Source organism: Esox lucius, chromosome 1 (genome assembly GCF_011004845.1).
Source record: "Esox lucius isolate fEsoLuc1 chromosome 1, fEsoLuc1.pri, whole genome shotgun sequence".
Taxonomy (NCBI): Eukaryota; Metazoa; Chordata; class Actinopteri; order Esociformes; family Esocidae; genus Esox; species Esox lucius.
In genome coordinates, this window is record NC_047569.1 from 7,818,520 (window position 1) to 7,838,928 (window position 20,409).

General features: G+C 39.9%; 2 protein-coding genes and 1 non-coding gene across 10 annotated transcripts in view; 2 read left to right on the forward strand and 1 right to left on the reverse strand.

The window, feature by feature from the left end:
• Window positions 1-8,154: 8,154 nt before the first annotated feature.
• On the forward strand, window positions 8,155-13,870 carry slc66a1l (solute carrier family 66 member 1 like). The gene is made up of 8 exons (XM_010899976.3): window positions 8,155-8,451; window positions 8,676-9,060; window positions 9,517-9,646; window positions 10,039-10,126; window positions 10,862-10,971; window positions 11,242-11,337; window positions 12,479-12,664; window positions 13,044-13,870. The coding sequence occupies exons 2-8, from the start codon at window positions 8,861-8,863 to the stop codon at window positions 13,158-13,160; spliced, it is 927 nt and encodes a 308-aa protein (XP_010898278.2). The 5' UTR covers window positions 8,155-8,451; window positions 8,676-8,860; the 3' UTR covers window positions 13,161-13,870.
• On the reverse strand, window positions 12,181-12,253 carry trnam-cau. The gene has a single exon. It is a non-coding gene; the product is annotated as a tRNA-Met (tRNA).
• A 4,642-nt stretch (window positions 13,871-18,512) lies between the features above and the next one.
• Window positions 18,513-20,409, forward strand: part of LOC105027750 (Golgi integral membrane protein 4) — a 31,759-nt gene continuing 29,862 nt past the window's right edge. For 7 of the 8 annotated variants that reach the window (XR_003781737.2, XM_029119259.2, XM_029119279.2 and 4 more), the window contains exon 1: window positions 19,035-19,221. Coding sequence is in view for 7 of the 8 variants with exons in the window: in XM_029119259.2 (XP_028975092.2) it covers window positions 19,035-19,221 (187 nt within the window). In the remaining variant the exon portion in view is untranslated. Of the gene's footprint in view, window positions 19,222-20,409 lie in introns of all 8 variants that reach the window. The other variant, XM_029119266.2, reaches the window with a different exon arrangement.

The window sequence follows — 20,409 nt, forward strand, 5'->3', positions numbered from 1 at the left end:
TATGAAGGAAGAGAAAGCACATGAGACGACAATTTCAATATTTAAGTTTATAAATGTGTATTAAGTGTAGCAACAGCCTACATATGAAAAAATATTTACACAATGAAACTCAAATAAATAAAATAAAATGTATGAATTGTATATAATAGCCTACATATGAAAAAATATTTACATGAAACTCAAATAAATAAAATAAAATCTATGAATTGTACATAAAAAAAACATTTTCCTCTTACTCTTCTCAGCTCCAGACAGATGGCGTTTGGATGCCATTTCTATTAAAATTCTGATTTCAATTCAATTAACTAAAAAGCATAGCTGAGTTGCTGACATGACTTCAACTCTGACGAGACTTTGTGACGTTGTGACAGACAAGAGGCAATCCAAATATGTGAAGTCGATATTACCATAGAGATTATAATATTTGGTATTTTATTTTTGACAGCACATTTTTATCATGCAAAATGCCTAATATATAGGCCTAAGCAACTAAGCATTACTAAAGTTTAGAGCGCCACAAATAAAAAAAAATTGTCTCTTGTTTCTAAAAAGTGAACATTTTGGAGAGAAGTGTGGTGGAGTCTGTGTGTGTGAATACTGTGATAATTATGGTACTTGAGGTCTCCCACTATATCACAGGCGGCATTATGCAAATTAGTGTGTGACGCGCTACTGTGTATATTTCTTATGTTTTCGTATTTTATTCATATCATATCATATCATATATATCATATTTTTCAGAAATTTCTCATGTATGAACTATAGCCTGGGTTTTTTTGTAGCTATCGTCTTTGTGAACTGTAACATGTTTAGTAAGGTCCACACAATGATTCGTCTAAAAGTGCTTACCCGAGCTTTTAGTAACATTATTAATAACATATTTATTATGAACGTCATAGGCGACCGCCTATTTTGCCCTAATGGATAGGCCGGCTCTGCACATGTATTCCGCTAGCTTGCTCATTAGCATAATGAGTAGCTAATGCTAAACAGTATAAAAATAGCACCATTAAACCTGCAGATTTTAGCTATCTTGTTTTATATTGAGCGTTGACTACTACCGACATGGGTCGCAGATAACCAGATAGCGCTCTGAGCTAGACCTGGATGCTCCGAGTTCCTCTGGCGCTGCTGGATCCGGATAGGAATCAACTAAGTCATCCTTAGTTTTTTTATGGCCAGAAACCACCCAGTGAGCAATTGCTGCTTGCGGGCTTTGCATAAGCTAATTTGCATCTCAGGCGGCCCGACTGCGTTACACTGGTGGCTAGGCGCCGAAAAGTGGGCGTTCTGCTGTATCTGCTTGTGTTGCCATTTTTTTCCAGCAGAGATGCTATTGTACCCCTTTTATTCTAGTACTGATTATTTGATTTATTTTAATAATATAAAATCTTAGTGTACAGAATTTTGGTCAACATTTGATGTTTATAAATAAAAAAGACTTTGACTATTGCACTATTGCTTGTGTAAAAGACCTTTGTGTAGACATGTACATTAAACACATCTCACCATTGCTTACAAACAGCTTTGGGTCTCAACGTACTCAAGCACCGTACTGGGCCTACATCGTGGTTTTACATTGGCCAGTCTGCCACATATGCTTGTGAATGTGATAATTTGCTTTTGGGTAAACCTTGCATTTTTTTGTTTTGTGGAATCTTTTTTTATATATAGTCTATAATACAAACTAAGTAGACAATTGACAACTGCAGAGAATTTTTTCTTGTAGTTGTAACCAAACACCAGCCATGTTAGGCGCCTAGTGAAACAATGCAAGGAGAACGGTCTAGACATCACACAGACTCTGGGAATACAAACACATCACAATGAAAATTGTCTATGCACAAATGATTAAGTCACACCTTTCGATGAGGAGGAGGATGTGGGATGGGTTTTATGGCAAGGACCTGAGCCATTGACTCTATACCCAGGTGGTGAGGTACAGGCTAACTGCAAAGTTCGGTTCAAGCAATTCGTGGACAAAGAGATCCTGAGGGTTCAATCATCTCCCATAGCACCACTTCCAGCTGGAGTACTCCTTCTACCTATGGTAGTGCCAAGTGGTGCTGTGGATATCAATAGCTTTAGAATCCTGGTACAGCACCGATCACTTTAAGATACAGTAATCCCTGTTGGAAGAGTAATTGGGCAAGGGGTTCACACTGAATCTGCCACAACCATCCCCCCAACGGAGCCAGTGTCATCAGATTTTTACGCAAAGCCAATACATTTTGAAGTCTCCCCTGTGTCGGAAGAGTGGAAGGAACAACTTTATTTATGTCAGGACTCAGCCCTCCTGAGCTGTGTCTGTCATTACATCTCCCCAAGTACCAGTCTCCTTGTTCCCAGCACTCCACGAAGGCACCCATAATCACCACTGATCCTGAGCACCTGCACCAGTCTACACACCTGGGGGGCTGATTGCCACTCTCCCTATAAATAGGAGAGTTCTGCTTTCAGTCCCTGCCGGATTATTGTACAGCCACGTAATTATTACAGTGTTCTCTACCTAATTAAGCAAGCTATCCTATTTCCCGAGTATCCTATTTTTGTTATATTCTGCTCACCGTGTTTTCCCCCCCGTTCGTTTCCAGCCCCTTGTTCCGAGACCCGTCCTGCACCTCCCTCCCAACCACCTTCCTGCCTTCCCGTTAATGAACTTCGCCTGGACTGACTCCCCGCTCTGTTGACCGAATCCTGCCTGACCTTCTGACCATTCTTGCCTCCCGGACTTGTACCACTGCTATCCACTATCATCTCAGACTACTACAATAACCATCATCATTGTCCTTTTACCCCGGTGTCTGTATCTGCTTCTGGATCCTACCTCTGTCCTGAGTCCCGGGAATCGTGACAATTTAAAGCTGTCCCAGAGATCACCTGTGTGCTCCATGCATGAATGGGATGTGGACATAGCTGCAGGAGTAGCACACTATTCGGCTTTCCGATACCCATCCATTCCGGGACCGTTCTCGACGACTTGCCCCTGCAGACATTGAAGATATGAGGAAGCACCTTCAAGAGCTCCATCATGCAGGTATCATCAAAGAGTCACGTAGCCCCTACGCATCACCGATTGTTGTCGTGCAAAAAAAAAATGGAACGATAAGGATCTGTCAATTACAGATTGCTAAACAGTCGTACAATCCCAGACCAGTACACAACTCCCTGTATCGACGATGTATTGGACTGCCTGTCTGGAAGTAAGTGGTTCTCCGTACTGGACCTGAGAAGAGGCTATTATCAGATTGCCATGGCCAAAGAGGACAAAGAAAAGACAGCTTTAATTTGCCCGCTGGAGTTTGAGTTTGAAAGGATACCCCAAGGTATAACTGGAGCTCTGGCTACCTTCCAAAAGCTAATGGAGAAGGCAGTCGGTGACATGAACCTACTCCAAGTCCTCGTCTATCTCGATAAAATCATTATTTTCGGAAAGACTTTGGAGGAACATGAGGAGAGACTGCTGGAAGTCTTAAACAGTCTGGGAGAAGTGGGATTAAAGATCTCTCTTGACTAGTGTCAATTTGGACTGCCGAAGGTAAAATACCTCGGACACATTGTGTCCGCCGGAGCATCACCTGACAAAGCAAAGATTGAAGCAGTTCTAGATTGTCCTCAGCCTACTGACGTGAAGAAACTGAGATCCTTTCTTGGATTCTGTGGCTACTATCGCAGATTTGTAGCCAACTATTCTGCCATTGTGAGACCATTGACTGACCTAACTCAAGGATATGCCCCAAATCAGAAAACAAGAAAGCAGGACAAAAACACAAGACCTACCTGAAAGAGTCTGAACCCTTTGGCAAGAGGTGGGGCCAGTCATGTACCAATGCTTTTCACCAAATTATCTACTGCCTAACACATGCACCAGTGCTGGCATTTGCCGATACAAAGAAGCCATACTTCTTGTACGTGGACGCCAGCCTAAAAGGCCTCAGCGCTGTTTTGTATCAGGAGCATCCTGAGGGATTAAGACCTGTTGCATTCGCAAGCAGAAAATTGAGCCAGCCTGAAAAAAACTACCCCATCCATCAGCTGGAGTTTCTTTCACTAAAGTGGGCAGTGGTGGATAAGTTCCACGATTATCTCTATGGATCTAAATTCACAGTCCATACTGACAACAACCCCCTTTCCTATGTACTCTCAACAGCAAAAGTCAATGCTGTTGGACACAGATGGCTTGCTGCTTTGTCCACTTATGAGATTGAAGGCAAGTACAGACCGGGCAGACACAACATAGACGTCGATATGCTGTCAAGAAACATGTCAGATAAGGATCACACTGAGTGGGAGACTATAACGCAGAACGGTGTTGAAACCTTGGAGTTGAAAGGACTACAGACCTGTTGAGGAGCAAGTTTATTTGGCCAAAAATGTCAGTAGATGCAGAGAAATACATAAAGAACTGCAGGGACTGTGTCACCTGAAAGTCACCATGTCAATGTGCAGCACCATTAAATCAGATCACAAGCGGCAGTCTATGCATGCTATGGATCTTGTATGTATCCATTTTCTGTCAATGGAAACAGACTCCAAAGGCATAAGCAATGTGTTAGTGATCACTGATCATTTTACACAATATGCACAGACACCAGCATGTTGGATAATTGGTCCATGCCTACAATAGTACCAGGTGTGATGCCGGTAAGACTGCCGGTAGACACAGGGCAAGACTGCCGGTAGACCTCTGTTTTGGAACATCTCCAGATGACAATGGGACCGTGTCTCATACACGCTATGTAGCCAAGTTGACGGATGACTTGCAAAGAGCATACAAACTTGCCTCTGAATCTGCCAACAAGACTCATCAGACAAACAAGAGGTCCTACGACAGAAGGGTTGGATTCCAGTCAGTAAACATTGGAGACAGAGTGCTACTCAGAAACCTGGGACTGAAAGGGAAACATAAGCTGGAAAGCCAATGGAGTTCTATACTGTACATCATAGTTGGAAAAATGCTCAATCTACCTGTGTACAAGCTCAAAACCTGTGAAGGGAAGTGGAAGCATCAAAACAATACACAGACCACATACTACCCATTGGACAATTTGTGAGGATTCCGCAGTTGGAAATGGGTGAGAACTCACCTGTTAGGCCACGAGAACGGGAAAGATTACCGGCTACAAAACGCAAGAGATGGATAGAAAGATTTTTTTGAAACACTGGTATGTGAGTGGGGCCGAAAAAACACAAGGATACAAATAGCGTGAGTGTCCATAACAGTAATAGCTTAGCGGCTGTGGCTACTACTTGTGTAATAAACGTGAATAGCTAAGCGGCTGTGGCTATTACTGCATGTGATGGTTTGACAGTCCAATAAGAAAGTTTTTCCCCTGACCTGAACCATCTCAAACAGCCACCAGACAGAGATTAAGAAGATATTGATTAAATCCCATTATGTAATTCTTCTAACATCACGCATTTTGATTACAATGAGGCCAATGTTAAATACGATGGCGATAGTGACAGTACTACTAATCACAAATTAAGAATGTTGATGTTTGCCCTCCCCTGGCTCCCCAAGAAACATTTGACAGTGAAGTGACAGAAGAAAGTGTCTAATCCAGGTATATGTGGCCTTCCCAGCTGACAGATCAGGAAAGGTGCAGCATAGTGAGAAAATGAAGGTACAGCTCCGGAAAAAATTAAGAGACCACTGAAACTTTTTTTTTCCTTTCCAAAAAAGTCGAAAAGAAAGGTTTTGAGTGAGGAACAGAAGGGTTAAAATTAAGAGACAACTGCTAACTGAAAGCTTCTGTTCCTCACTCAAAACTTTCCTTTTCAACTTTTTTGGAAAGTAAAGAAAAACTTGTACTGGTCTCTTAATTTTTTCCGGAGCTATATTTGAATGCACTTGGTCATGTTTAAAAACTGTACACTTGAACAAAATGGTTAAATTATTTGTGCTTCCCTGTAATTGCAGCTTATAAAGCAGTATGTACCTTTCAGATCATTATTTTTAAACTAATTGATTTACTCCACTGAAAGGGGCAGCAACTGCCACTTCCATTCAGCAAAAGAAAGAAGGTATGTTCAAAATATTGCCAGTATGGCTTTGATAAGGACAATAGGTTAAAAAAAAATGGATGACGTTGGGGCCTCAACCAGTCTCTGCCTAGGACCCCTAGATCTCTAAAACCACCACTGAATTAGTTATCCCAACTTCAGAATCTTACATTTGACTTTTAGAATCAATAAAGGCAAACCCCAGCAATTGTAAAGTTTAAGTCTACCTCCAAATTTATTTTAAAATACATACTTTTATGTGTGCTTGATCTTGCACTGAACATATATTTATTAGTGGAAATTCTTCAAAGAAAAAAGTTGCCATCAAAAATAATTATGTAATTTAAACACCTCTGCCACAATTATTGGTACCAACCTAAATCTCATCAATAAAATCCAAATAATGAATATCCTATGAAGTTTTTAATTTTATTAACTAATCTGAGTCTTTGGGAACCCTTAAGTGACATCCAGTTTCACTGGGGTATAACTATTAGGTGACGCTAGCTAAACTCCCTTAATCATCCATAGACATGGAAAAGGCCAGACAACATACAAAAGAAATGAGACAAAAGGTTGTTAACCCTCACAAATCAGGTAATGCGAAACAAAGGTTACAAGCCTGAAAATACCCATCTCCACTATCAGGGCAACATTTAAAAAATGTCAACTGGAGCTGTAAAGAACCTACCTGGAAGAGGACCCATTGTGTATTTAGCCCCCATGCAAAGTGAGAAGGTTTGATTTTATCACATGAACAATCTCCAATGGTCACAGTTGGGGAATTGCAGAAGTTGGTTACCTAATTAAGTCTCCAAAACTACAATTAGGACTCAACGTCCATGCCATTAAGTTTTTTGGAAGGGTTGCCAGAAAAAAAAACTCTGCTGTCACAAAACCACAAACAGTAAACAGTAGAAGTTTGCTAAATATCATTTTACATTTTATTGGAACCAGGTTCTATGGTCAGATGAGACAAAAAAAATTGCATTTTGCCAATAAACACTACACGTGAGTTTGGGTTAAATAGAGATATATATATATTTAAAAAACTAGTTCCCACTATGAAGTGTTTGGGTGGATCTGTTGTGTGGTTGTTTTACTTCTGAAAGACCTGAGAAACTTGTTAGAATACATGCCAACATATATGCCAGGATTTTTTGCCAAAACCGGTCTGCCCCTGACTGAAAACTAAAACTGGGTGGTTGTTGGATCTTCCTGCAGGGCAACGATCCAAAACATACCTCCAAACCCACATCAAAATTGTTCACTTACCATAGAACCATGCTTTTGCAATGGCCTCCCCTTTCCCCTAACCTTAATCCCATTGAAAAACGATGGAGAAAGCTGACGAGGAGAGTCCACAAGCAAGGACCAAGGACGCTGGAAGGATCTGGAGTTTCTGTACAGAGGAATGGTTACAAATCCCTTCCTATGTTTTCTCAGCCATGCTACATTAATAGTCAATTCTGTTGGACCCTGAGGTCTGATGAAAACTACAGATAATATATTTAAGCTCAGGTACTGAGCCTGTATGCTCTTACACAAAATATTGTAATTTTGAAACTTTACTGGAAGCGTGATCACAGCTTGTACTATTTTGAATGTGGTATATTGCCAAAAACTGCAGTAAGAACACTGTACTGCAGTCATACTACAGTGTAACTGCAGTTACAAAGCACTTCGACTGCAATCTTTTTTGCAAGGTTGACAGTCCAAAATAGGTCATGAACCAAATGAATGTTGAATATAGCCAATGTGTGTTGCTGCTAGTTTGAGTAATTTACTCTTAACCAGTGCAACTTCAATATTGAATTATTAGGTTGCGAACAGGTCCGCAAATGATCTGCAAAGAATAGTAGAACTAGTGTAATTGTTATCATGTGGATGTGCAATATTTTGCCCAACATTTAGGTTACGAATTGCATTCTACTAATAAACAGTTCATAGTTGATGTGGAGTGATGGGCTGGAATAAAGCCTGCCCACCACTGCATAACGCCCAGCAGATGGTGCTGAAGTCGGAAATCCATGACGTTAGAAAAAGTAAGATAGTCGACACCAAGACACATTTTTAGGGGAGGGGCCATTGTGCCCTACTGAGGTGGTGTCACAGAGCAATACATCTAACCGGAAAAATGTTTATGGTCGGGGCGGGAACAATAAGCAGACGAGAGTCCCGCTCGATCCTTATTGCTGAATGAAAAAATGGAACGTCAGATATCTCCGTTCTGTGATTTGTGGAAGATATAGTGCGGAAGTGAAACAGTGGTTTTTGGTATCATTCCGGAGGACATGAACGCATCACAATAATAGATAGACAAATATAATCAATTAATGGGAAACAAAACAGCGGCATATTACACTCCAACCAAAACATCACGACACCTGTTGAAATGGAGAGTCGTAGCACAGTAACACGGAGGCCGAGAAATCAACGCATCAGGTGAGAGGATTATTTTACATTCACTTTCTTGAGAACGTTTGTTGTTCTCTTGCAGTTATGCTCATACATAATATGAATAGTCAGGGTGTTCCAATGTATGTCAATGAAAAGCCCGGAAGACGAGAGAATATCCTTTTCGGTATTTACCCAGAGTTATTCTTTTTTCTGGTTGCAATTTGTATTCTATTCAATGTAATCTCATGTAATCTAATATTGTCTTGCAGATTCATCAAATGACATGTAGCCTACTTCGGAAAGCACCACCCCTGTTTGTTAAACCGTAGGCTATTACTAGCCTAGGTGTGTGGCGTCTGGTGGTAGGCTCGGAGACGTTCAGCGTTGGTGTCAAAAGTTCCACATCAACGAGCTCCGATTCTTTCTTGAAGGTGGGACGGTCTGAGTCGCCCCAATGGCTCACGCCCGTTTCCCTGAGAGGACTGCAGACGTGGCTGCTAACCTTACTTCACCCGTGCTGGGTCGGCCACTTTGCGCTAACGGAACGCCTTGGATCTTATATATTTTCGAAGAATGCGTGGAGAATGTGTGGGAATACTGGAGTGTAGTCATTGGTCTGATCTCCATGTTCTGTTTCTTGCTGTCTACTCTACCGTAAGTTTTCGACTACTACAGCAGGAAAACATCATAGAGTTGCACCCGATAGAAGCGTCAGCTAAATTACTCAAATATAATTTTAATGGAAAAAGCAGTGTCTAGATTTTGATTAGTGAAAGAATGCTGTGGTGTAGTAAGTCATACTCCCCTGAATGAAGTGCCGTCTAGGTCTATATCAAATAAAGGATAACATTTCCAAAGAAATATAGATCTTCAAAAAACATGACTAGAAAAACTAGTCATGATATGGTCATATGTAATGCACTTTGCTTTTTACTTTAATGGACCATTCTTTTAAATAACAGCGAGAAAGTCAGCGTGGCTCTTCAGAACCAGTTTGTGAGGTTCTGACAACCCTCCAAGTGTTTTTTTTTAATTTTTGTAAATCTTACTCTGCCTAACATCCACCATTGTTGTTATTCCTCTTCTTTCTAACTTGTTCTCTATCTCCAGGCAAGTCTATGAGGCCTATCGCAATGGTAAAGTGGAGGAAGCCATGTCATTTGGCTTTCCTCTCTTCCTCTTCAGCGGGGACCTGAGCAGTCTAATAGGTTGTGTGCTAACCAGCCAGCTGCCAATCCAGGTATCAAACAACAGACATAACTTCTGTATGCTCTTGTACACAGTGTGAATATGGGCTGAAGTCTGAGATTCTGTTGTTTTTACTGTCATATTGCCTGGGAAAGTGCTAATGCACTTTCAGCATTTTGTTTTATCTGGTTTTAATGGAGGGACTGCTATGCATTTCAATTTAAGGGAAGCTATAGAGCTCTCTAAGAAATAGCACAGCTATAGCCAAACATCTTATTAATCATTAAAGTATGAGGTTTGACAGTGCATTTCTTGGTTACATGGTTTAAAGCTTTTATTTTGGTTTTTGCCCTAGGTCAGTCTTTAAAATGGCCCTGACCCTTGCCGGTGCCCATCTGCAGTGTCAAATCCTGTTTCATTTAAATCTCTGTCTCTGTCTCTCAGATTGTGGCAGTAGTGTTCTACATTTTCACAGATCTCCTCCTCATCTCCCAGTTCATCTACTACAAGATCAAAAACCGTTCATCCAAAAGTAAGGCCCATGCTAACATGACCTGATATTGCACCCAGTATATAGACAGTTCGACAAAACGTTACAGCCATGGTTGTATGTTGAATGTGATAAGCTGCATAGTTTTTTTCATTTTAGTTAGTCTGCTGTGGTTCCATATTTACACTATAGGTTTAATTCTGAGGGTGGCGTCCATGCATTCACATAATGATCTTCATGTACTGTATGCCCTCGTATTAAACGGATTAAATGCCAGTGTTAAACATTAGCTCCAGTTCATAAGCAATATTTATGTCCGGAGTGTGTATTCCCCAATCTATGCATCCTTGCACACGTTTGTTATGCCGATATTTGGTAGTAGGGCTGTCAAAATGTTCCTAAAACAGTGTTAAAATGTTTGTCCATAATAATACTTACTAATTATTAGGCCTACTGTATTAGGCCTATTTGTTGTTTTACAGAAACACTTGCATATGAACTCCTGTAGCCTGTACAATGTGTCCGGCTGTGGAAAGTTTTATTGTCAGATCAGGCATAGGCAGGTTTGATTTGGCAGGTGACTCTGATCAACATATTGTTGGATTTAGGCTTCTAAAGCCATTTTGCACATGTAATGTTTAAGTTGGTCGACCTTAAATGGTAGTTCCAAGATACCAAGGCCATGCCAGACATGCGCAGGCCTCTCCCCCTTTCTCCTCGGCCTTTCTTCCTCTCGCTTGCACTTGTTACTCATATTTGTCTCTATCACTCCTTCAGAGAGCACCATGTTGAAGTGGCTGTGTTTCCTGTGGTGCAGCATATCCACTGTGGCCCTCCTGATTCTCCCCAAATTCATCACAGACAACAACACCTCTGTCAACACTCAGGTTAGATGTGCGTGCGTGCTAGACTGGCAGTGAGAGTAAAGGCTTAACTGTCAAAATTGGGGGGCGGTGTCCATGATCTGTGGTTAAATACTATATCAATGGGCATATTTCTTTTGCATACATTTTTCCTGTCCCCTTTTCTTTTTTTTTGTATCAATCAATAAATGTCAATGTCGTCTTTTATATAACCAAGTTAGATTTGTGTGTTTGTGTGATAAATCGCCAAATATGAACCTGCTATAAATGTGTTTGGTTGTGTGTCTCCCCCAGAGTACCTCTAACAGTCTTGAGCTCTCTGGTTATGCTTGTGGTTACCTGGCATCTATATTCTACCTTTCTTCTCGTTTTCCACAAATCTACAAAAATGTGAGTATAAATTTTTTTTATAGAATTATGGAGGGAATGGTGGAGTGAGATGTGAAATGATACAAGACAGGGGTGAGGGAAGATGTAGAGAGAGCAGGGGAAGGATAGGAAGGAAAGGATGAAGGTTCTGGTGATGAAGGTTCAGGAATTAAGGAACGTTCTGCTGGTTCTTTAGTTGTTGTGTGTTCTAATGTGAGGAACACGTGTGATATACAAGGGTGTTTGGTAATGTCAATTTAGGCTGGTGACTCCTGCAGAAATGGACTGAGAAGGAACTCTTTGACTGCCACTCAGAGGGAACAGAACTAACAAATAAACAAACCAACACACATGCACGCACTCTTTGATACATGGTGGGCCTGGGTGAGGATGCAGGAATTCTTGTTTATTTAATATTAGGCAGATGCTATTTGCACCCAGGTGTCCGTAGCCAACAATGATATTTGCACCTAAGGTGGAATAGCCCATGTATCTATTTACACCCGAGGAATTAAAGGCAGATGGTATTTGCACCCGGGCGTACAGATGAAGCCAGTTAGAGATAGCTAGCTAGCACTAACGCTACTAGTTAGCAACATTACTGTATGCTTTCACAATTGCTTGCTAACGTTTGCTAAATTACATGGCTAACGTCTAACATTTGCTAAATTAGCTGGGCATAGCTAACCATAAAGGTTTGCACATTGGATCATTTTAGTTTAATTATACAAACAGCGAGAAAACAATACGGTGTTGAAAAGCTTATTTTGTTTAATGTAGCCTACCTTTTATATTTGAAACCCCCTTTGGCAATCGACTTTCTTATTTATTTAACAATAGTACAAAGAAACACCTTAAAAACTGTGCCCCCTGTGAGGATCGAACTCACGACCTTCAGATTATGAGACTGACGCGCTACCTACTGCGCTAAGGAGGCAGCTGTCATGTGGCGCAGCAGTTAATGTTCTATCTGTTAAGCATTATGTCATTTATTTGGGTGAATGTATATAGCCGATTAGCTGCCGTGTGGCTATCTTCACCCGGGTGCAAATACACAATCCGTTAATATTATTTTATAACCTTATTGGGAAGCCTTTAGTAAAACATAACGTTTCACATTCTCTCTGTTGTCTAGAAGATAACATCTCCCTGTATGTGTCAGTTTAAGCGTCAGTCCACAGAGGGCACGTCGTACATGCTGTTCGCCTTGGCCATGATGGGCAACGGAACCTACGGACTCAGTGTCATGGTGGTCCTTCCAGCTTTGACAGGTTCCAAGCAGACGTTCATCTTGAAACACCTGGCCTGGCTCATCGGAAGTCTGGGAGTCCTCGTCCTCGACGTGGTTGTATCCTATCTAGGGCTCACCCAGTTTAGTCAATTGTTAGGTCGGGGGGGGGGGGTCATTCCTGAGTGTGATATTTAATGTTTTTTTTTAAATGATGTAACAAATTAACAGTACCTATGACAACCTATCAACATATTCTTTGTCATTTACACTTTCGGTATTTTCCCAGGGATGTTGACTGCAAACACATTCTCATTTACACCAATAAGCTGAGGAATAGTTACAGGGAGTGGAGAGCAAATAAATTAGACAATTGAAAGCTGGGGATGATTAGGTAGCCTAGTTTAGACCCAAAACATTGTATTTTCTTACTTAAATTAAATTAGAGATTTTGTTGACTTATTGTCGTGTGTTTGTAGATAAGCCTTAATTCTCTCAGGTCACCACCCAATTCATCATCTACAGGAAGAACTGTTCCGGTAAAACAATCAAGAAATTGAAGGTTCCTGAAGTAGAACCTCTGCTCTGTGAAGAGGAGGAGCTGTCCACATTCTAGAATGAAATGAAATAGAATTTTGGAATTTGTAGAGTGAGAATACATGATTGAAGTTCTAATGTTAAGCGTCTTTGGGTCATTGAAAAGCGCTATATAAATCCCATGTATTATTATATTATTATTATTATTATTAATGTCAGAACAATATGAGCCATCAAACAATTCTCTCCATAACGTTGACTGGAGATCCTTATAGACCTAGAATAATCCAAAAAATTTGATTCTACACCAACATTTCATGTATTAAGTACCACTGAATTAAAAGGGGCATCTTTAGAAGAAAGTAATCTCGTTAGAGCTTTTTTTTAATGGGGGATGATATAATATCTATATTCCCTATGTTATCTCTAGAGTGTTAGCATTTTAATAGGATCCCATTTGCTGCTGGGTTCAGGTCAGTTTAATTTCAGTCAATTCAATATGTTATATGTCTCTTTCAAAAGCATTTGTGAGTTTGAATTCAGGTGTACTTCCTAAATTGACTGGAATGAAAATGTTATTTTCCCAACCCTTGTTAGTTCTTAGACTACCAGCCTATTGAGCGTCTGTCATTGCACTAGTTTTTCAGTGGTTATATATTTTTTTTCCTGAGGTCAATCCATCAATTAGGAGTTGCTGTTTTTGATAATAATAGTAAGCTGACCTGAAGTCAAGACTATAAATGTACTTCCATAATGTATGGAATAACTTTGAGAACTTTGTTTATCAAATATTCCTTAGAGTTGATTGAAAAGGCTTGTGGGCCAGATTCAGCCTGTAGTGTACTCCTCTGGTAAATGGTACAATATGGGACCACAATGTTGGTTATTTTATTTAGAAATGTTATATTGCATGCCCTATGGCAGGACTTTTTAACTCTTGATATTGAGGGACTGAAACATTTCAGGTTTTTGCTTTTACCTAGTAATGATTTGCACTCACCAGGTGTCCCAGATCTGAATCAGTCCCTTATTAGAACGAGCAGATGAAAACCAAATGTTTGTTGGCCCTCCAGGTCCGGAGTTCAGTAGTCTTTACTTAAGGTAGTGAGGGACTCTTACGCTGCTGCTGATGGGACAAATGTATTGCTGCAGCACTGTTTAAAATCTGTCCCACTGCGTTTTCTTGTCATCTGCATGCAAAAAAGCGTAGAAATGCTTCAAAATACATCCCCAAAAATTATTAGAAAAACAATTTTGCAGTGGTGATGGAATATTTCAGCCAGTGTTGCTACATTTTGGCCAGTACAATTACACATTGACTCGGGATGTGGTACAATTTGGATAGATAGTGTTGTAGGCACTATGTTTTATCTGCTAAGTTAGTGTTGCATAAGTTTTAGCCTTTATATCCTATGACTTGTATGTCTTTGTGTTGCTGCATTAGTCATCTAAGGGCTGTTTTTAGTGTTAAAGCTGTTGATTCCACACTAAAAGATAAAAATAACACTGCAGTTGTCAAAATGATAATGCCCTTTAACATAATGGCTATTTGTAAAACAAATGCCTGGAGTTTCAGCCAGTTCAGGTATGATGTAATTTGTGGACAGTCTGGTAATTGGTTAATAGACCAAAATTAGATTTCCAAATATCTCTGTCAATAACAGCAAGTTTTGAAAATATCTTTTGGGGAAATTAAGCTTTTTTGTAACCTTTTGACCATTTTAGCTACAGTGGGTCTTTAAAACAATATGCACTGCCTGCATTCACTACCAAAAGAGACTGTTAATTTGGTTGCAAATGTTTACAATGTAGAGTAAATCTTTCAGAATTATTTTAGATTTTTTTTTGTTATTCAAGATGTTTTGTAAGTGTTCGACTATTGAATATACCAGTCATACATCTTCAAAAGTGCCAAGCCTCAGCAATCAAATGGTAGGAAACTGAGGATAAGGTATTGGTAAGATGAAGTAATGATGGCTGAATGTAACTACAATTTACAATTAATGTGTTCTGTTTTAGTACAGGCCACATTAGCTGGATGGATGTGATTAGATGATTGACAGAGCAGATTCCTCTACCTCATCTTTCAGTGTCATACAAGTACCTGGTGAAAATTTAAACAAGTTAAGCATTTTACAAAAATGTTGTGCTTGATATTTTATGAGTGCAATGTGACAAAACGATGTTACAAAGTATTTATTGGTAGAGATAGACAATAATTATAGTTGTTATTGGTGGACTTCTAATATTATCCTTTCTGTCAATCAAAATGAAAGCAATAAATATATGTATTAGGTGTATTTCTACTTTAATATAAAAAAGCTAAATTTGGGCCTTGGAATAAAACTGTTTTTATGTTATGGACATCCTGTTACTGTGGACATAGTTGTTAAACAACAACAAAAAGCCATAAACTGAGGACATTTATTATGGCACTAATGTGCTTTATGGATAATACGTATATAACTGTGTAGGTTGTTTCAAAATTACTTGTATGCCTTCTTTTGATAAATTAAGTTTAATTCTGTTATCTCCAGGACTTCTGAAAGATATCAACTATATCATAGGATCGAATGGCCAGATATTTATTTACACTGTCTTGAGAACAAGTAATATTTATGAAATTATTTTTACTTAAATGATGACACACTGTGTAGCTCTTTTAGTATTGAAACATTTTTCTGATGACATGAAACATTCTCCTTATGATTCTGCTTTCTTATACTGTTGCTAACTGTATGTATCATACAAAATAATGTTTCAGTTTCTCAGCTTTGTAGCTCAATGTACAAAAGATAGGGTAAGCATTACCATATGCACCATACATATGTGTCAATAAAGTGCAGTATACAGTATTGAGTATATAGTGTTTTTTTTTCTTCTGAAGCTTTGCACAGTGTCAGGGTGATTTTGGATCAGGTTCTTCAGGTAGTGACAAAGATTTTCAATAGGATGAAGATAAGGACTTTAGCCGGCCCACTGTAGAGAACTGTTGCTTTGGCCTTGTTGTTTAAGATCATTGTCTTGCTTAAAGGTTAATTTCCTCTCAGTCTTCAGTTTTTTTAGCAGACTGAAGCAGGTTCTCTTCCAGTATTTCCCTGTATTATTTTCCGTCCATTCAAAAATTATAACAAGATTCCCGATCCCTGCTGAGAAGATTCTCCACACAATGATGCTGCCACCAATATGTCACTGTAGGCACTGGCGGTTGCTACCATTGTGCAAGGTAGGCAGCCGCTTATGGCCGCAGAAGGCCTTGGGCCTTGTGAAAATTCAAACTGAAATAGAATTTGAAAATATATAATACATAATTTTTATAGTATTTTCTTTTGTCTTAAGATCTGATCGTGTTACTCAAAATGAAGCTCAAAATAAATGATTCATGTTTCAAACTGAACCCCCCTCTTTTACTGAAATGATCTGTCCCATATTGTTTCTTATGGCAGCAGCCAAAATAAATTGGGTATCTTCCTCTGCTAGCCTGCTACAGTACACAAAAGATGGACAGCAAAGTTTGGTATGTGAGCGGGGCAGAAAAAAAGGAGGAAAGTAGCGTGAATGTCCATAACAGTACTAGATTAGCAGCGGCGGCTACTACTGAATATGATGGTTTGAGAGGCAGATAAGAGGCAGTGTAGTGACAGAATATAATGTCTGATCCAGGTATATGTGGCCTTCCCAGCTGACAGTTAGGGAAAGTTGCAGCATAGTCTGAAAAGGAAGGTATATGAATGCACTTGATCATGTTTAAGAAACTGTACACTTGAACAAAATGGTCAAAATTATTTGTGCCTCAGTGTAGTTGTAGCTTATAAGGCAGTATGTACCCTTCAGATCATTATTTTTGAACAAATGTATTTACTCTACTGAAAGGGGCAGTGATGCAAGTGTCTTTGGAAGTGGCAGTTCCATTCAAAAAAAGAAAGAAGGTATGGCTTTGTTGCCAGTATGGCTTTGATAAGGACAATAGGTAAAAAATTGTTGTTGTTGAGGCCTCAACCAGTCTCTGCCTAGGGCCCCAAAATCTTTAAAACCACCACAGTCTGTAGGGATTGTGTGTGTTTAGGCATGAGCATTGTTAGGTTTGTGCCACACATTGCTTTTTGAGATTTGACCCAAAAGCCCTATCTTTGCCTCATCTGAAACCCACATCGCGGCTGGGTCACACATGCTCTCACATGGGACTTTCTGAGAAACGGCATCCTACCTACAATACAAGTCAGTTTTACGCAAAGCTCTTGATATGATTGATCAGCGCATCAGTGCTACATTCCCAGTCACTGAACTCTTTAACACCTTCAAAGTAATTGTTTGCCTCTCTGTGGCTGCTCTTACAAGTACCCTTGTTTAACGGCTGGGTTTGGAGGGACAGCATTTTTATAGCAGTGCCGGGATGGTGTGATGCAATTTGTATAGCTGATTCTTGATCCAACTATGCTCGATTGGCGATCAGAACACCTGGATGTTCTTTTGTACCCTTTTCCTAATGTATGCATTTGTATTACTTAATCTCCAACTTCTGTAGAATGCTCTTTTGTCTGCATTATCCTTCAGATTCATAGTCTGACAATGACCCAGTGTGATTTTTAACCAGAATTGATCACTGCCGAAGTTTCCAAACGACTATATCTGATGTTGTGTACCAAAACCTGTTGGTGTTTTAAAGCAGACAGCACTAGATTGGCTATAAATACAAAGGAGCGCTGTTTTGCTCGTATCGATGCTTGGTCATAAAATGGTGTTGGCGAATAAAATAAAGAAACAAAATAAATATTTGCAAATATTTGATTTGGATGGGCAGGTTATCTCACATAAATTGCAACAAATGCCTATAGAATTGGTTCACTACTACCACAATGTCAAGGAAAGGTTTGAATTAGTTGAAAGCGTTTTAGTGCGATACTTGAAAAACACATTTTACAGGTTTGTTGATAAGAAGGAACAAACTAAATTCCTTACGGTAAATAGGCCTACCGTCCTTAAAAATTATAATGCTTTTGTTGACGGGAAATGTGTTGAGGCCGAGCCCGGATACCTTTCAGCATGTTCCAGTTTCGTGTCAGCCTGTAAAAGAATGCGCAAATAAGGATGCGGGCTCGGCATAAGGATGTCAACAAGTAATTATCCAAAACAATTCCTTGGGTGGAATCGAAGCTAGGGCGCTTTTGCTAATGTTACTCAAGTTGTGTTTAATATGTGCGTGTAATGAACATAATTCAAAGTTCAAGTCCTAGCTGAACAAGTCGTGTAGTTCGCGGGTTGGAAATAATTTCATAGTTGGGCGTTCGCGTTTCTGAATGCACGCAGTGAATGCACATCCCTCCGACCCATTCCAAAAGGCAATTGACCGAACCCTCACTTAACCAATGAGAAAAGTTAGTTCAGTTGAGGGCGGTATCAGGATAATTTAGCATTCCATAGGGGAGGGACTTCCTACGGAGTTGCTGGATGGCATCTGGGCTTTTGAGGTGACACGTAACTAAAATTAAAGGTTTTGTAGGCCTCGGAGGTATTGTGATTTTCACTTTTAGGCGACGGAACTATAACAGCTTTTCACTTTATTGGTTATTTGGTTTTGTTTCGGAAAAGAGCACGTCAACATTGTGTTTACAATTCTACTGCTTACCGTAAGAAAACCGGAAAGCTTGCTGTGCGTGTAGTTTAAGGTAGTCAAGCAAAATCCAAGGAGAGGCTATACTTTGAAGAAGCAACAAACTAGGATTATTTCGTGTCTGGCAATACACATTCTTGTGGTCAATATGAATGCAACATCGTCATTAAATTTGCCCCACCTTTAAATTATTTCTGTTCTCTCTATGTCTAATAATGCTTGGGGACTGATGTGATAAGGGGCTTGAGTGGTTGCCTAGTACTGTAGAGAAAGTTTAGCCGAAGTTTCCACTGAGGATCGGGGATTGGTTACGCAGTCAGCGGGAAGGGGAGCGGGTCCACCATGGGAAACGGAGTTTGTTCTCGTAGGCAGCGAAGAATCTTCCAGTCTCTCCTTCTGATTACCGTTGTTTGCGGGATAATTTACGGAGGGATGATATCATATGAGATGCACAAACAGTTAAAGAGGACCGAGGCAATGGCCATCAAGTACCAGCAGCATCAAGAGTCGCTCTCCGCGCAACTTCAAGGTAAACATTTGCCCATATCGACATTTGTTTGAAAAAGAACTCGGAGTGAGGGTGGTGAGTTCTAATGGGTAACTTGTATTTCTCAAGCTATTACGTTTTGCACTCTTTCTTGGCATTTTTATTTACACAAGTGTTTAGGCGTCACTGTTAAACCATTTCCTTGGTGTCTTCGTTTTGTCACTAACTACAGTGACTTTTTGGGGCCCAATATTATTTGGCTTAGACAGGCTCAGCTACTGCTCTTTGGGGAGGGTGGACTGTTTTTGATGCAATAGTCATCAGCTTAGTATAACCCACATCATCCTTCTCCAAGCATATACATCTTACCATAATACGCAAAGATGTTATTTTGAGTTTGGCCGAGTCCCACGGATGTGCATGTATTTTAAGTAAGACAGGTTTCTAGGATAATGATTCATATGCATACAAGTAAAACAAGAGACCCGAACAAAGAACCATACCTGGTAGCCTAGAGTCAGTGGAAACCTGTTGCTTAAATGAATGACTGAGGTCATGGCATTCTAAAGTCATAAGGTCACTCGCTCTACAGCTATTAGCTTGGCCCTTTAAAATAAATTAGTTTGACAAGGACAATATTCACTGCCCACCTACTCTTATATCACCTCAGTTAGGCTGTGCATAGTGCTGTTCAGTATTTGATTTACAGTAGTCTTATTTAACTGTTTGACTGAGAATACATGGGCCACTTCAAATGGATTAGAGAGCGCTTCACTTACATGCCGTCAGGGGTAAATTACCTCTGCCTGCTCACATTGTTGTTGAGTTGGTGTTCTAGTTTCCCTTCACTGCTGTCATCCAATATCAACTATTCACTGTTGATTGCATTATGTGACCTATTTTTAGAGATGGGTTGGTGGTGTACTGCAGTCCGTCGGGGCATATCGATTCACAGTTTCCTCTTTTAACAACAGAGCAGCTGTAAACTGACATGGACCACTACTAGTGTTCTTCCTGAACGCCACTCTACCAAAGACCCTAGAGGGCTACTCAGACTTACTCAAAAGGCTTCTGTATTTGGTCTGCTTGCAAATTGTCACTAAAACATCTGAGTGAAAGACAATGTGATATTAAGAACCCTAACCTGAAACTGAAATATTTTGTAAAGATGAGTGCTTTATACACTAAACAGAATAAAAATAAGATCACTGGATGATAATGAACCATTCA

Bases quoted from the DNA above. Each gene is read 5' to 3' on its own strand.
- slc66a1l (XM_010899976.3), top strand. From the start codon at position 8,861: ATGGCTCACGCCCGTTTCCCTGAGAGGACTGCAGACGTGGCTGCTAAC. The intron at 11,338-12,478 runs GTGAGTATAAAT...TGTATGTGTCAG, and splicing joins TTCCACAAATCTACAAAAAT to TTTAAGCGTCAGTCCACAGA. The intron at 12,665-13,043 runs GTATCCTATCTA...TAATTCTCTCAG, and splicing joins TCCTCGTCCTCGACGTGGTT to GTCACCACCCAATTCATCAT.